At 34.7% G+C, this 18,329-nt stretch overlaps 2 protein-coding genes across 2 annotated transcripts in view; both read left to right on the top strand.

The window, feature by feature from the left end:
• The first annotated feature begins 260 nt into the window (after positions 1-260).
• Positions 261-1,863, top strand: LOC134281718 (uncharacterized). Its single transcript, XM_062764149.1, has 2 exons — positions 261-771; positions 1,398-1,863. Exons 1-2 carry the CDS (start codon positions 360-362, stop codon positions 1,760-1,762), a joined length of 777 nt encoding a protein of 258 aa, XP_062620133.1. The 5' UTR covers positions 261-359; the 3' UTR covers positions 1,763-1,863.
• A 1,929-nt stretch (positions 1,864-3,792) lies between these two features.
• The window catches only part of LOC134281717 (uncharacterized), a 41,914-nt gene continuing 27,377 nt past the window's right edge, over positions 3,793-18,329 (top strand). The window contains exons 1-2 of the mRNA XM_062764148.1: positions 3,793-3,873; positions 8,939-9,001. Coding sequence (XP_062620132.1) covers positions 8,941-9,001 — 61 coding nt within the window. The 5' untranslated portion in view covers positions 3,793-3,873; positions 8,939-8,940. The remainder of the gene's footprint in view (positions 3,874-8,938; positions 9,002-18,329) is intronic.

Below are 18,329 nucleotides of genomic sequence, written 5' to 3'. Positions count from 1 at the left end.
TGAAGGCTTGGCTTACAGCAGGAGCACGGGGATCTTTTCTTGTAAATACAGTGGCCCATATGTCTTTTCGTGGACAATAGCGACAAGCAATCAGCGCTACTCTGAAGCAGATCTACTAATCAATGATGTATCACTTGGTTCTTCCTTCACAGACTCTCGAGGAAACATTACTAGCGACTCCAGCACGGGGTTTGTAGTGTATGATCTGAAGTCTGGAGACAATGTCAGAGTTATGGTCAATGGAACGGCTGACGCAATATTCTCCACATTCTCTGGCTGGCGATTAAATTACAGTAAGCTTTTCTGTTGATGAAATAAATGAAGGGATATTTTTTCTGTATTTCGTAGCCATCAAGACGATGATTTATATTCTAGATGAAACGTACTTCTATGCTAGAGCAGTGACGTCATTGACTAGACCCCCCTCCTCTTCTTACGGCTTTAACTTCCAAGATATAATTTCCAACAACGGTCACGTTTACAATTCCAGAAACGGCACGTTCGTCTGTCCAGAGTCTGGTTTGTATGTTTTTGCTTTCTCTGTGGAGACCCAGCGGCGGGATTTCATGGTTTACATTTACCGAAACGGACACAAGTTTAATGACATTGGAGTGTGGCCAGATTCCTCGTCAGGGTCCAACAAGGACACCTCCTCCACCCTACAGGTTTTCCCCCTGACCCGCGGGGACAGAGTGTATCTTTATGCGACTGATACTGATAGCATTATAGAACCTAAACAGTCATCATTTTCTGGATGGCGCATTGGTTCAAGTAAGTTTTTAGCTCATCAAAAAAGTTGGGGAGGGATAGCCATCCACCCCACCCACTCTTTCATCCTCACCAAAACCACTGGTTTTACCTGTTCCCCAATTCTCACCACCACCACCACTGATTTTTACCTGTCCCCCATCCTCACCACCATCACCACTGGTTTTACCTGTTCCCCCATTCTCACCACCACCACCACTGGTTTTTACCTATCACCCCATCCTCACCACCACCACCACCACTGGTTTTTACCTATCCCCCCATCCTCACCACCACCACCACTGGTTTTTACCTGTTCCCCCATCCTCACTACAACAACCTGTTATTACCTGTTCCCCCATCCTCACCACCACCACCACTGATTTTTTCCTGTTCCCCCATTCTCACCACTAGCACCACTGGTTTTTCCTGTTTGTTCCTCTTTCACCACTGCTTCTACCTGAATGGAACTTTAACGATTAATCTAATTTTAATAATTGGTCTGGGGCTATATTTTTGTTGAGTAATTTACATGTACGGATGAAAAAGTATCTGCTTTTTAGCCCATGTTTCTTCTGTGGTAGAGAGAGAGAGAGAGAGAGAGAGAGAGAGAAAGATATAATTAAAATTTATAAATATTTTCTTATTAGTGACTTCCCGCTCAGCTTTTATGGCTATGGCACCATTATCTACATCCTCTTCTCCTGTCTACTTCAGTACGGAATACCTGGACACATCCGACTCGTTCTTCATTGATAGATTTCAAGCCAACAAAGATGGCGTTTATTTATTCTTCTGGAATATGGAAGCTGGCGATAGACTTCTGAAGTCCTGGCTGCAGGTTAATGGTGAAACTGTAGGACAAACGATCTCTGATGGACGAAATTTAGGCTATGATAGCGGTTCCAATCTCACCATTTTGCGCCTGCGCAAGAAGGATGTCGTTACTGTAAGACAGGATTCAAGAGCTGTCGGAGACCAGACAATGATATCTGGGTATTTTATGTTCTCGTGAATTTCTTTTCGGTTTGTTGACTCATTCTACATGTAATCTTTCATCTTAATTTTTGCCAAATGTGATAATCCAAAAATTAAACATTTTTCATTACATGGACATTTTACACGAGCAATAAATTAAGTTTCAGTTTTCTTAGATTTTCTTTTGAAAACCAAGAATGAAATGTACTTTTGTACGGTGTGATAAGCCTATATGTACATATTTTTGAGGTTGATAGATATGAAATGGACCTCTTTCTTTAATTTCAGCTGGACGACGATAAGCTGATAAAACCGCTTAAAACTGTTATTTCATTTCTAATAACTAATTATAATCACTACAAGGTTTATACAAGTAACCGGAACATAAATAGTTGCGTGAAACATATGGAGATAACGAACAGTATTTAAGATCAAAAGTCCATAAAACAATACAAAACAGGAGCAGGGCAAACAAGGACCTTCAATCATCAAAGGTTGGAGGTAACAATAACCCTAACCATGACCTCCAAATCATCAGAGGTTGGAGGTAACGCTAACGCTAACCATGACCTCCAAATCATCAGAGGTTGGAGGTAACGCTTACCCTAACCATGACCTCCAAATCATCAGAGGTTGGAGATAACGCTAACCCTAACCATGACCTCCAAATCATCAGAAGTTGGATCAACTAAATGAGTTGGGTAATGTGATTGTTTGCGAGAAAGTCTTGACAAATTACTACATCTGACAGGGGGTTAACATGTTAACACTCGTGCTCATGTGACAATAACACCACAGGAGTTCACATACCTATCAATTTTACCGAACTTTTCAGTAAATAAAAAAATGCGTTATATATCTATAATTATAACACAAGGAATGCAACGCATTCCAGGTCACTGGGAACACCTCTGTTGATATCAAATTTAAATTTATAATTGAAAATAATAAAACACAAACCATTCTTTTGGAAGGAACCATTCTTGATGTCTCTTATTGCATGTGAAGTGAAACACCTGCTTATTAACAGTAGTAGTGGCATTTCTACGCGACTTTGCTGCTCAAACACTGACTGTCCGCAAAGCAAGTATGTCACGTGATCACAGTCCGTTAACATTCAGTGTTATTTTTGACGTTCAAATCTTTTAACGTCATAACCGGCTTTTAAGTCTGTTAGCCAACCCAATTTAGAAGAGCGCGAAATTCACATTAAAGATTAACGAAAAAGCAATTATGAAGAAGGAAATTCGAGAATGTAAATATTAGTATTGAATTCAGATTTTGAATGTCTTCGGTTCTATAACACACCTGGCCGTGCCGACAAATTATCATTCCGCTCTAAAGTATGTATTCAATTCTTAAAATAACACATGTGATCCTTGTCCCCGGTAGAAACACAGTAGGAACTATATTATTTTCAATACTCTATGAACACCTGCATGTACCGTATAAGTGAAAATTTTAGCGAGACGCAAATTTAGCGATTTTGTCTTTAAAATATGGTATTTTATTAATTTTTAGCGATAAATAATTTTAGAGATTTTTAAATGCTTACTAATAAGGCTATTGTAAATTAAATTATTCTAATTGATATTTAATCCAACGTCACAAACGGATCTTGCGTCTATTAAGCACAAGAGTTCTGAAAGGTGCTAATGCACGGTATTCAATTTGTCGGCACAACCAGGTGTGTTATACATGTAGGACCGATGATATCAAAAGAATAAAAATCCAATGCGGAAATATGAACATTCTGATTCTTTTTCATGATTTTTCTTTTTGATATAAACATTTTTATTGTAAATTTGAAAATTTTTAAGTGCTATAACTTTGCAGAGTGATACATACAACTGAAATAAAAGAGATAGTTTTTACAGGTATGAATGATTTTATCGATTAAATAGTCAATTTATTGGGGGGGTTTTTTTGTCTCAAAAACGCCCCTTGTCACGTTTATAAATTATATAATGTATATATAATATTCAGCTTATGGATAAATATGGCTCCAATGGTTGTGTTTGATAAATTATGTAATCCTCTATTTTCTGTGTATTTCTACCTCGACCATAGAGAGGACTTTCCAGATAGGAACAATATGACCGAGGTTTCCACTAACACTATTGATACGAATGTAATAAAGAATTGCAGGTAAGATTTAGATGAGCTTTTTTCAGTTAAGATTTTCTTTGTAATGAGAGAATTGACAGTCAAATATTATAAAGGGACAAGTTTTCTGAATCCCGTCCGAAATATTTCGATGTGCAATTTTGAAACAATTTCGACGTTTTTCACTATATTTCAATTCCAAAATTTTAAAGAAGACAAATAAAAATGTTTGCTGAATTTTTAAGCTGATTGTATCATTGTCTGAGACAGATAAGTTGTTGATTTTTGTTGCATTGGATACTTTTTTCACTCTAATAGAAACGGTATCGTGTGTTGATGAAAAGCCTCAAATTTTGACCTTTACTCGGTACTTATGGCCATTGAGCAGTGAAGGTTCCTTATCGTGTCAATGCCTTTCGTGACATGGGACTTCGGGATTTAAGGTCTCATCCACAGCCTTCACTTCGAGATGTCGAGCGCTTGGTGAAGGAGCAGTCGCTACTTAAATTTCAAAGACTTTGGTCAATCGCTGCCGTGGATTGAATGCAAAATCTTCCAAACTTGAAGAGAGCACTCTGCCAATTAGCTTCTTAGGTGAGCGTCAACCTTGATTTGAACTCACGAGCGTCCTTTGAAACACAAAAAATAAAATGATAAAAACTAAAGAAATGGCTGAAAAATGGCTAGATGATAAGCAGGTTTTCTCTGTGTCAGACAAAATGTTAAGACTTTGAGACTGAGAGATTATGATATTCTTTTATCCCAATGTACGATAAAAAAAAATGCTAAAATATACCTTTATCAAGTAAAAACTTGCTGATGTCAGTTTGTTTTTCCTATCAGTAGGCTTTTTAATATGTGTGACATTCTGTTACTGTGCAATCACTAGTTTTCGCGGGGGTTAAAGAAAGAGGGCGTATAAGGCGTGGACAATCCCCTGCTCTGAGACAAAATATTTCTCAATTTTCAAAATTCACAGAAAAGTTTTATTTTTCCAAAATCATGTTCTCAGTAATGTAATCTTTAAAACATTTTATCATTTTATTTTACTGAAGGACTTATTATTTGATAATCTTTATTTCAAAGTTGACAGTTAAGCATATTTAATGGAAAATGGGTTTACTAGAGCTATGAAAAATGAATTTTGAACATAAATGGGTCAAGTCTCCATTCTTCGTTAACGCTTAAATTATGAAAACGTAAATGTGAAATCTATTTCATTTGTCCAAAAAATGAAATCTGAACCCATTCTATATGAAAATCGAAAATTTCTGAAAAAATATACCCTTCAACAACCCGTTGGTTTAAATCACCCTGACAAGCGTCGATAATGCATATACTTCGTAGCGGTCGGTCTCGGACCAAACCCTGCGCTATGGAGAGAGTTCGAATCATACATGAAGCTTTTTCTTTTTTGTTTTCACATATCTTAAAAACCTGAGTGAAAAATAAATTATTAATACATTATTTAAACAATGAAATACAGAATTAAATGTGTAAAAGATGATATAAACACTTTAATTTTGAAAAATATAACTTTCGGAATTGCGGAATGTCTTTTCTCAGAGCGGGGGATTGTCCTCGCCTTGTACGCCTCCATTCGTTGTGGTTTTCAAGGTATGATGAGATCTACAAATGTATGTCCAACACGAAATGCAATTTTCCACATATGTTACTACTAAACTATTCTTCAACAGCGAAGTCAAATAACCATGAAACGATATATTTTCCTAAAACCCCACTATGTAGATAACGAACAGTATTCGAGCTCAAAAGTCAATTAAACAGAAGGCAGAAACGTTTCATTGTTGCTCGGCTCCTATTTATACCCCCGCTTGAAAAGTGGAGGGGGGTATACTGTAATCGGTATGTCCGAACGTCCGTCCGTCTGTCTGTTACGCTTTGGAGTACCCATTGTCCTATCCGTAACTCCTCATACCACAGAGTGTTATTTGTTGAAACTTTCACAGAATTTTTATTACATATTGCTGTTATGCACTTCTTATTTTACTTTTTTATCCGACACGTATTTTAGGTTTCTCATGGCAAAACATGGACACTGTCATTATATTCGTACCTATGACGTGAGATATGGCGGCTTCTGAATAACATTAGATACCGCGAGTTATTTCTCTTTACACGTTACCGTAAAACAGTGTATAGCAAAACATGGAAAGTATGGAAGGCGGTGGCTTGAATACATTTAAAATCCAACGCTCTATTGCTCACAAAAGGTAACTTCTAGTTTGTATTGTTACATGGACTTTGATATTGAATACTGTTCGTTATATCCATATCCTCCTTATCCATATAGACAATTTAATCCCTAGGTATGATGAAATGTTAGAAATTGTGTCAGAAACAACTTGATTTTCATTTGATACTAAATGTATATAGTAATCGGTATGTCCGTCCGTCCGTCTGTAAAATGAAAATTGATAAACCTTTCACAGAATCTTTATTACATATTGCCATTGTGACCTTTTATTTAACTTTTTGATCCGACACAAATCTTGGGTATCCCACAGCAAAACGTTGACACACTGCCTTTATATTCATATGAGTGCCTCTAGTTTAATGACTGTTTGAAGCATATTTCAATTTCTTAAATGAAATGCCTCTATGAAAAGGAAAATAAATAGAGGATATCTATAAAAATTGTGTGATTTTTTCTGATATTGGCTTTATAAAAACATGAAAGCGAAATTGTGTGTATATATTGGCGAGGCTTGCCGAGTTGAAGAATATACACCATTTCAAAATCGAACGAGTTAAAAGGATAAAGAAAATATCAATGTCACACAATAATTGATGTTCTAAATTATTTCATTCGACTTTCGTTTTAAGAAAACTTTGAGACTCCCTCTGCCAAACTACATGAATGATTGCTAATTCAAATTGATGACTTATAACTTGATGACGTAGCACGGTTGATGTTGACATGCCTCTTTTTGAAATTAGATTAAGTAGATCGTGTTCAAAATTTATGAATTTTTAATGCTAAATCTGCACTTTGAAAACATTATGTAATGACAATTGCTGGAGCTTTACATCAAACGGATTTCTGACTGAAAGTTGTAAGGACCATTGGATCATGAAAATGAACTCGTTTGGATGATGGCAGTACAAAACGTGATATGCACTGGTTGATAGGCAGATACTGACCAATCAATTACTGGTTGATAAGCAGATTGTGACCAAAAAAAAATTATTCTGAATATTTCATTTCAGTACCATTTGTTGCTAAACAAGTTTTATTAAGGTCATACGCAACGTAGTTTGAACTTTATTGGGTTCTTCCCTGGAGTTGTAGAGTGCCACTAAATGAATGGCATGTGGGCAATACTTTTAATGTCTATATATGGATTTGTAGACCTCTTCTAACACAAATTTTGAAGAAAAAAAAATCTGGAATTTATGTTTTGTAATTTTTGTTTATTTTTCTTTGAATAATGCAAAATTTTTCATAATTTCATGTCTTTTCAAAACCCTAGGTAACGCATGCTGATTTTCTGGCTAAGAGCATCTAATGGTATTATAAGTTTGAATATAGACTATTTTGAAAAATTATCAGTAGGTAAGGTACCTTGCGTATGTCCTTAAGTCTATTGATTTCTGTCAAACATGTTTGAATATTACCAAATATACTCTAGTATATAATTTAGTAAAACTGTTAAATACTTAAAAAGCTCTACATTCAGGCATTAAAATTTAAACAGATGGGAGAATTCAAATGCATGAGATGTGTTGCACATTTGCCATTTTCATATAATTTAAAGGTAACAATAGGGATAAGGAGAATAGCACACAGCAACTTCAAAAGATAACAAAAGGTGGATCTAACGACTTAATTTAATAATATAGGTGGAGACTTTCATTTTTCAATCGTCAGCCTCCCTAATCTTGCAATACTGCACCTTACATACCTGATGTTGGATTTCATAGACCGTTAGTCCATGATTTATACACTGCATTGACAAAGGATTTTTTCCCCGATTATGACAAGGAGCATACGGAGGTTGTTACCGGTCGGAAGTGGATTTTCACTCCTCCATGGTATCTGATCCCACTTCTGAACTTTGGAGGTCCGTGCTTGCTCTACTCCTACTTTTTATGGACTTTGATATGGAATACTGTTCGTTATCGCCATATCCTTCATCCTTATTTATTCGATAGGAAAGTGCAAATGAACAGTTTCTTAAGGGTTGTAATCTACTGACAAACAAGTTCATGAAACAAGAATATGGACAGTCTTGTTTAAATCTTATATTTTATAATTTTGTTAATTTCTATGGTCGATACTATGAACATTTTGTATAGCAAGCGTCAGACAGAATTCGATTTATAGATTGCATTGGCCAAAATGATTATTTTATCGACAATAGACGTTCCCTTCTAAACAAGATTGAAATATAATATAGAAATGACTCTTATTGTTTGCATTAGCAAACACATATAACCATTTTGTTGATTGACGCATATTTGTATTTTACGTGAATTCTTTTCTTATGAGCACTTTTTTAACCTACAGTAAGAATATAAAATAAATAAAAAGCTACTAAAATGTTCCAGGTTAGGTAAAATGTTATATGATTCTACTACAAAATACTTCAAGGATATAAATTTTATATTGTCATTTGAAAAATAAGGAACTTGGTTATGATGAATTTTTAATATTCCCAGAATTTTTAATTAAGTTTAATGCAGATTGGCGTTTTTCATTGTAACTGTTGAGCCATTCTTTACCAACTGAATTTTGAACAGTTTTTTACCATTATTTCCCAATCAAGACAAGGAGTGATCCACTGGAAAGGAACGCTCGCTCTCCTCTATGACACATCATCCCGTTCTTGCTGTTTAGAGTTCCGAATTTGTTCTGCTCCTTTTTTTCTAGTGTTTAATTGACTTATGTAGCATACTTTTATTTGTATCTGAAGTGATATTCACTCCTCAATGGCACCTTATCCCACCTTTGATGTTTTCATGGTCCATGTTTCCTCTGCTCCTATTTTGTATTTTTTTGTGTAACTGATATTGAATACTGTTGGGTATCTCCATATCCTTCATCTTTTATTCATTTCAGATCTTCCTTTTTTGTCTCTTTTAGGGATGCAGCATAACCTTAAAGAAAACAGAAGAATACTGTTGATTATCTTATTAACTATCCAGGGTAAATTTTATTGTTAATTTCTAATCATTACCGAATATTATTTCAATATTTGTTGAATGTTTAATTCAAGCCTTCATATTTTCTTTATCGTAATTTAATTAACATAATTTAAGGGATGAAAGATTTTTTCTACATGTATAATTGCTTATTTACTATGCACATTGTATTTTTCTCATTTCGTTTTTTTAATCCAAAACTTTGTCGATTGATTTTCGAAGGAAGACAAGTTTTAGGCATCCTTTAATGAATGATTCATGGAAATATGATCAATATTGGATACATGTACGTTGACTGCTGAAGGAAGGTTATCATAACAAAACCATTTACTGCGAAAATGTTACTCGAGTTATTTTTACTACGATATGGACTCCTCACCAATTTGTGACAGGTATATCCTAGAGGGCTGGTACGGGGCGAGAGGATACAATATGTCTACCTCTCCTCCCTCTCTTACAAAGTGTGGCACACTGTATCCAGTCTGGTTGAACGGTAGGTTTTACAATTCATATACCTTAATAAAGAAATCAAATATATAGAAAAGTTATAATCAACAAATCAAATATTCCAGGGTTGTTAAAAAAGTTCGCGGACAAGATTTATTGTGAGAGCATTTTATTCATGAAACAGGTAAAATTCTCCAGATAAAAACCTATTTTCAAATAAATATACAAATATTTAGTGTTTTCCGGTGATCCTTAAAAAATATACTGGTAGATCAGCTAGGTAAAATATGCCTAGTTTTTCACACCTTTACATATACTTCGTAATGAAATTAAGAATTACACAGTTATATTGCACAAAATGAAGGTATTTTACATGTCGGTATAGAATATTCATTAAACGTCACTTTGCGAAATTTTAAATAAAATTCGAGGGTGTATGGCCATTTTATAGCCATTTTTATAAAATCAACACGAAAAAGGGAAGCCAAGATTGTGAACCTCATTGAACGTCATGGAGCACCGAGCTAGTAAAATTTGTATGTGCACACAGTTAAATACCTTAAAATAAACGAAATTGCTTCCAGATGCTGTTGGAAATTGCCTACACATATTGAAGGTAGTCCGATCCTCAGGTTTATAAAATTAGCAGTTAAGTAATCAAAAATACTCATAAAAGTATCTCTAAATCCACAAAGTTATTTAATTTATCCACAGTATTTCTAATGATTAAAGTTAAATTAAAGCAATATGAGCTGCAACTTTGATGTCGGAATTTTTTGTTGCAAAATTGTAAAGAACTACATGTATTTCAATGACAGAAAAAAAAATAATGTCAATAAACTACTCTTGTTCATATTTACGATGCAAGAACTATTTAAAGGCTTCGATTGAATCAAAATAACATTATTGTCGTCAAGTACAATAAAGAATTCTTATATAAAACTGTATATTGTATTTTATAAAGAAGTTGTTCTTCTCATTTATTTTAGCCAAATTGATCATAAACGTTTAAGTTACATACAAATTTATCATAATAACACATTTTAGCATCAAAATAAAATTTTCAAAAATACAGCTCATATTGCTTTAATTATATAGGGAAAATGGTCAAATCTCCAATATTTTTGCAGAAAAAGCGACATGGAATATGAGCAATGCATTTTCTCATTGCAAATTGATAAACAAATATATTTAAGGTTAAAAAATGAAATAGGTATCCAGGCATTCAGAGAAATTGTCATGAATTTTATACTTATTTGGTATTTTTTGTCTTCTATTTCCGTCATGTATTCTATAATACATAATTTAAAAGGGTTTTGTTATCATATATCATTGCAAGACATCACAAATCACTTTTCATTTCATAATATGCTAATAAGCATTGATATATATGGCTGGATTCAAAAAAATCTTATTTCTCTAAAACTGTATTATTTTTTTCTCCTTTCATAGGGCACAAATGTCAACTTTTATAGGACCTTTTCCAAAACTTCCAAAGAGCTCGAATCTTATAAAGATAAACTAGATGCTGTCATGAGACAGTAATACCCGCACTAAGGTGTTTGCCTCTAAATACACGCTCCTACATATTGGGCGGCTTTCCAAGAAAAAAGTCAAAATAATTCTATATAATTTACATGTACAGTGTATTCATCAAATTGAGTATGAAATTCTCCCTATGACCTATAACTCTGAACCTCTTATATTCATATTACATGCTTAATTCATTATATACCAATTTGAATTCTACTAATGATGTAAATTAGATTTTGATAAATGTTTTGCTCATAATTGCTGAGGACCTTTTCAAATTTACTAATCCCCCCCTCCCTCTCTCGACATCACAATCACACAGCACATACTTTTTGGAATAGGCTAGATGGAACAGTTTTGTTAAAACATCGTTTGTTATGAATTAATTTAAAATTTGCTCTTGTACTATACATGTTAACATGTAAATTTCTACATCACATCACGTTGCGTCACCCATTATCATATTTTTAGATTAAACTCCATTCGGCACACCTCGGCCGATTCCCACTTCATCTGGTAAGGTGACGGAATCGACGGCACGAAGGTTTGCCGAATGGAATAGCATTAGCAGTGTCATGCTGCAGTCTGGTGTGCATTGGATTAATATTCATTTTGTGTTATAATTGGATTATATATTTCATGAAGTTGACAAGACCTATGGAGGTAGGTAAGTACAAGTTTAAGTATAGTAGGGGGTAAAATAAAAGCAAACGATTAGGTTAATGTTCAAAAAGGGTCAAAGATCATCGCATGCCACACTACACGAATTTCATATTGTGAAGTTATCTCCCGTTGTCGATGTGACATTCAGTTACTGCCAATACTGGTGCGGATCCAGAATTTTTTTTCGGGAGTAGGGAGGTGGGTTCACATCTCAGTCAAAAAATTCCAGCCCAGAATTTCCTGACAAGCAGGAGAAAAAAAAAACTGAAAACAAATAAACAAAATAAAAACAATGATAGTGGGGTCAATGTTTTTTAAGTTGGGGGGAGGATTCCAAAGTCATTTTTTATTTGCTTCAGTATATAGTCTTGTTTAAATAACAAAGCAAATTCCAGGGGGGAGGTCCAATCTCCTTACCCACTCCCTGTCCCTGAAATAGTATATTTTTTTTCCATTTGACTAATTATACATATTTTGTTTCTTGTGTTTATATTATGTCTGTCTATTTGTCTGCAGAAATTATAACTTGCCCATAAGTTTTAAGTGGGATGGGCTATACAAATGGCTTCCACATTTTATAGGTTTATTTCTTGTGACAATTAAGACCTTTTATTTGGGTACCATTAATTTTTACCTCTGATCGCTTGACCTAGGAAACACATTTTTACAAGAAAAATACCAAACCTTAAACTTGGCTTAAATTTTGATCAGTAGGTGCTAGGGCTTTCATGCTTAACATGTACTGTATTCATTGTGAACTGTCAACAGGTTTAAATATGTTTGACCTTGACCCTTAAGTTTGAACCACTTAAAAAAAATTAACCTTGGCAATTAACTTTTCAACAGGAAGTACTAGGGATTACTTATTTCACATGTGCATTCCTTGTGACAAGACTTTCTTCTGATATCAACAACTTGAACCCTTTGACCTTGACCTTTGAGTTTGACATATATTTGAGAAACTTCAACCTTTGCCATAGGCTTCCATACAGGGATATCAGTGTTTCACAAACACATCTTGTCTTCATTATTATTTGGTGCTGTCTCCATATGAGGGAAAAAATCCTGAGAGAGATGTATTCACAACAAACAAACAAATTACCTAAGAAAATATAAAACATAAATATGTAGGTCATGCATATCTCTGCATGAAAAAAACAGCTTTTCAAATACTGCAACCCTATTGTAACCCTTTCAAAACACTCATTTGAGCTTTTCTGGTTTCCTTATCATATAACGTCTTTTGTGACGTGTCGTCCATCTGTTTGTCTGAAAACATTTTACATTTTTAACTTCTCTAGAACCACTGGGCCAATTTTACCCAATTCATATAGAAATATGTACATTTGTATGTCAGACTGTCCATCTGTCTCAATAAATTTAACCTTGGTCATCACGGTCATATCTACTGAATGAGAAGAGACAAGGCATTCATATTAAACTTATGTACTAGTATTTACCTGTGAGAATGGCATGTTGTTTTTTTTTTTACTTATGACCTAGAAGTTTGACCTACTTGCAAAAAACTTAAACTGTTATAAATTCATCATTTTGAAAGAGAAAAGTTAGGGCATTCATATTATAATGCATGTGTATTATTACATGTGATAAGATCTTTCCATGACTTTTACTCTGTGACCTTGACCTTGAAGTCTAACATACTTTTCAAAAATGTTGCATTTGCTTATAACTTTTGATTGAGATGAGATATGACTCTCACATTTGACATGTACATTAATTACTCATAAGAATTCAGGGTGTTTCCCAGCATGCAATGCTTTTTTACCCCTTGACGTTGATGTTTTACATAATTTTCAAAATATTTAACTCTCCTAAAAGATGATTAGGCTTCTGAGTAACATTAAGGAAGACTTCAGGAAAGACAGGACTTTTTGCACAAAAAACGTCATTTTTCCACCCCCATTTGACCCCCGGGGAAAAAATCAAAATTACAAAACCTTACTGCACATCTACATGACACCACAAACCATCTCCCAAAAGGTGATTAGGCTGCTGAGTAAAATGTAAGAGGAGTTCAGGGAAGACGGGGCTTTTTGCATAAAAAACATCATTTTTCAACCCCCATTTGACCCCCCGGGGGCAAAATCAAAAATCCGAAACCTTACTCCTCATCTACATGACCCCACCAACCATCTCCCAAAAGATGATTAGGCTGCTGAGTAAAATGTAAGAGAAGTTCAGGGAAGACGGGGCTTTTTGCATAAAAACGTCATTTATCGACCCCAATTTGACCCCCCGGGGGAAAAATCTAAATTCCGAAACCTTACTGCACATCTACATGACACCACCAACCATCTCCCAAAAGATGATTAGGCTACTGTGTAAAATGTAGAATGAGTTCAGGGAAGACGGGGCTTTTTGCATAAAAAAAACGTCATTTTTCGACCCCCATTTGACCCCCCGGGACAAAATCAAAATTCCGAAACCTTACTGCACATCTACATGACACCACCAACCATCCCCCAAAAGGTGATTAGGCTGCTGAATAAAATGTAAGAGGAGTTCAGGGAAGATGGGGCTTTTTGCATAAAAAAACTTTATTTTTCGACCCCCATTTGACCCACCAGGGCAAAATTAAAATTCCGAAACCTTACTGCACATCTACATGACACCACCAATCATCCCCCAAAAGGTGATTAGGCTGCTGAGTAAAATCTATAAGGAGTTCAGGGAAGACGGGACTTTTTGCATAAAAAACGTCATTTTTCGACCCCCATTTGACCCCCCTGGGTAAAATCAAAAATCCGAAACTTTACTGAACATCTACATGACACCACCAACCACCTCCCAAAAGATGATTAAGCTACTGTGTAAAATGTAGGAGGAGTTCAGGGAAGAAAAGTGTGACAGACGGACGGACGGACGGACGGACATGAGTAACAACAGTATACCCGAACTTTCTTTAGAAAGTGCGGGTATAATAAAATGAAAATTGTTTCATGAAAAAAAATCATTTTAAGCTTCAATTTGATGTATTTCAATTTAAATATTTAATTTTTGGAGTTATCCTTCCTGACTGAGGATCGGATATCCTTCAAGCACAAATTTTTCAAATGGTAGTAGCTCTATAAGAATGGAGGGATTAACAATTTTAACTAGATGCTGTCATGAGACAGTAATACCCGCACTAAGGTGTTTGCCTCTAAATACACAATCCTACGGGCGGCTTACCAAGGAAAAAATCAAAATAATTCTATATAATTCACGCACGTAGCATCGTTTTTGAAAGTGTGGGGGGGGGGGGGGCAACCTGAGAAATTTTTTTTTTCTAACCTAAAAAAATTAACAAGGAAAAAAAAATGAAATGGGGGGGGGGGGTAGTGGCCACTTTTTTTTTCAAGGCAAAATTACTTTCACTTCCAATTTTTTCCCATATTTCCTTGCAATGTATATACTGTGGTAAAAAGTGGGGGGAGGCAACCATCTTTTCAATGGACATTTTCTTATAGTACAGGTAATGTTGGGAAAAATGGGGGGGCAGCCCCCCCCCCCCCTCCGGTTGCTACGTGCCTGTAATTTACATGTATTCATCAAATTGGGTATGAAATTATCCCTGTGACCTATAACTCAGAAACTCTTATATTTATTTTACATGCTTAATTCATTATATACCAGTTTGAATTCTACTAATAATGTAAATTAGATTTTGATAAATGTTTTGCTCATAATAGGACCTTTTCAAATTTACTAATCCCCCCCCTCTCGACACCACAATCACACAGTACATACTTTTGGGAATAGGCTAGATGGAACAGTTTTGTTAAAACATTGTTTGTTATGAATTAATTTAAAATTTGTTCTTGACATGTAAATTCTACATCACATCACGTAGCGTCACCCATTATCATATTTTTAGATTAAACTCCATTCGGTACACCTCGGCCAATTCCCACTTCATCTGATAAGGTGACGGAATCGATGGCACGAAGGTTTTCCGAATGGAATATCATTATAACATGCTGCAGAATGGTGTGCTTTGGATTAATTCATTTTGTGTTATAATTGGATTTATATTTCATGAAGTTTACAAGACCTATGGAGGTCGGTAAGTACAAGTTTAAGTGTAGTGGGGGGTAAAATAAACCCAAACGATTAGGTTAAAGTTCAAAAAGGGTCAAAGATCATCTCATGCCACACTAGACGAATTTCATATTGTGAAGTTATCTCCCCTTGTCGATGTGACATTCAGTTACTGCCAATACTGGTGCGGATCCAGAATTTTTTTTTCGGGATTAGGGAGGGGGGTTCACATCTCAGTCAAAAAATTCATGCCTAGAATTTCCTGACAAGCAGGAGAAAAAAACTCATACACTGAAAACAAATAAACAAAAAAAACCCCAATGTTTTCTTAGTTAGGGGGAGGATGTCCAAAGTCATTTTTTATTTGCTTCAGTATATAGTCTTGTTTAAATAACAAAGGAAATTCCAGGGGAGGGGGTCCAATCTCCCTACCCACTCACTATCCCTGAAATAACAATCTATTTTGTGATTCCAATTTAATAGTATATTTTTTTTCCATTTGACTAATTATGTACATATTTTGTTTCTTGTGTTTATATTATGTCTGTCTATTTGTCTGCAGAAATTATAACCTTGCCCATAAGTTTTAAGTGGGATGGGCTATACAATTGGCTTCCACATTTTATAGGTTTATTTCTTGTGACAATTAAGACCTTTTATTTGGGTACCACAGGGGTGTGCAATTAGCATCGCCCGACGCCCGGGGCTACCACTTTTTGGGGTCGGACTAGTGATTTTCTGCATGGAGGTAGCCCGTCGGGCTAGTAAAAATTATAACTACACACGCAATACATGAAAAGCACAACCTGTATTTTCACTCGTTTTTGCTATCAAATTCCCAACCAGTGAAAAGTTTTCTGACAACATGCTCCTACTCTCAATAAATCTCCATAATCTTATCTGTTTTGCAGCACTACCTGACTTATTTACTTCCAAAAACGATCGTTTTTTCTTAACCCGAATTTCCTCTATTCTTTCGTTTATGGTAAATACATGCAGATATCTCATTAAATTATGTACGATCACTCAATCAACTGAAAGATAAGTGTTTTATGACTCACATAAAATATATTTATAGTGTATTTAATGATTTAAGATGAGAAAAAAATGAATTAAATTTCATTCTAAATGAGCAAGTGCAATGTTCAGTAAAAGGAAAGATAATTTATTTAAATTCATTTTAATCTTCTTTCATTATAATTTTTACATGATTTAATTTCATAGTGAGAATTAAACTTTAATTTTAAAAAGAATGACCTCAGTACCCTGAGTTTTCAACAATTAATTTCTTTTCAACGTATAGTTTTTTATTTTAATTTTTGCCCCTATATTTGGGCTAGTAACTTTTCTCTTGGGGCTAGTAACTTTATAGCTGCCACTAGCCCGTGGGCTAGTTATTGATTTTTCTAATTGCACACCCCTGTACCATTAATTCTTACCTCTAATCACTTGACCTAGAATACACAAGAAAATTACCCAACTTTAAACTTGGCCTAAATTTTGATCAGTAGGTGCTAGGGCTTTCATGCTTAACATGTGTATTCATTGTGAACTGTCAACAGGTATAAATATGTTTGACCTTGACCGTAGAGTTTGAACCACTTAAAAAATTAACCTTGGCAATTAACTTTTGAAGAGGAAGTAATAGGGATTATTTATTTCACATGTGCATTCCTTGTGACAAGACTTTTTTCTGATACCAACAATTTGAACCCTTTGACCTTGACCTTTGAGTTTGACATATATTTGAGAAACTTCAACTTTCGCCATAGGCTACCAGACAGGGACATCAGGGTTTCACAAACACATCTTGTCTTCATTATTATTTGGTGGTGTCTCCATATGACGGAAAAATTCCAATGAGAGATGTATTCACAACAAACAAACAAATTACTAAAGAAGATATAAAACATGAATATGTTGGTCATGCATATCTCTGCATGAAAAAAAAAACAGCTTTTCAAGTACTGCAACCATATTGTAACCCTTTCAAAACACTCATTTGAGCTTTTCTGGTTTCCTTGTCATATAACGTCTGTTGTGACATGTTGTCCATCTGTTTGTCTGAAAACTTTTTACATTTTTAACTTTTCTAGAACCACTGGCCCAATTTTACCCATGCAATTCATATAGAAATATGTACATTTGTATGTCAGACTGTTCTTCTGTCTGAATAAAATTAACCTTGGTTAACACGGTCATATCTACTGAATGAGAAGAGACAATTTAAGGCATTCATATTAAACTTATGTACAAGTATTTACCTGTGAGAATGGCATGGTTTTTTTTTTACATATGACCTAGAAGTTTGACCTACTTGCAAAAAAATTAAATTGTTATAAATTCATCATTTGAAAGAGAAAAGTTAGGGCATTCATATTATAATGCATGTATATTATTACCTGTGATAAGATCTTTCCAAATTATTCATGACTTTTACTCTGTGACCTTGACCTTGAAGTCTAACATACTTTTCAAAAATGTTGCATTTGCTTATAACTTTTGATTGAGATGAGATATGACTCTCATATTTGACATGTACATTAATTACTCATAAAAATTCAAGGTGTTTCCCAGCTTGCAATGTTTTTTTACTCTTTAACGTTGATGTTTTACATAATTTTCATGATATTTAACTCTCCTAAAAG

Source organism: Saccostrea cucullata, unplaced genomic scaffold (assembly GCF_032062105.1).
Source record: "Saccostrea cucullata isolate Sc308-1 unplaced genomic scaffold, CSIRO_AGI_Scuc_v1 ctg398, whole genome shotgun sequence".
Taxonomy (NCBI): Eukaryota; Metazoa; Mollusca; class Bivalvia; order Ostreida; family Ostreidae; genus Saccostrea; species Saccostrea cuccullata.
The sequence above is the reverse complement of the archived record's forward strand: the minus strand, read 5'-3'. Positions and strand labels throughout refer to the sequence as shown.

Coding starts and splice junctions, on each gene's coding strand:
- LOC134281718 (XM_062764149.1), top strand. CDS start 360: ATGATTTATATTCTAGATGAAACGTACTTCTATGCTAGAGCAGTGACG. Junction 772..1,397: donor TGGATGGCGCATTGGTTCAA/GTAAGTTTTTAG, acceptor TTTTCTTATTAG/TGACTTCCCGCTCAGCTTTT.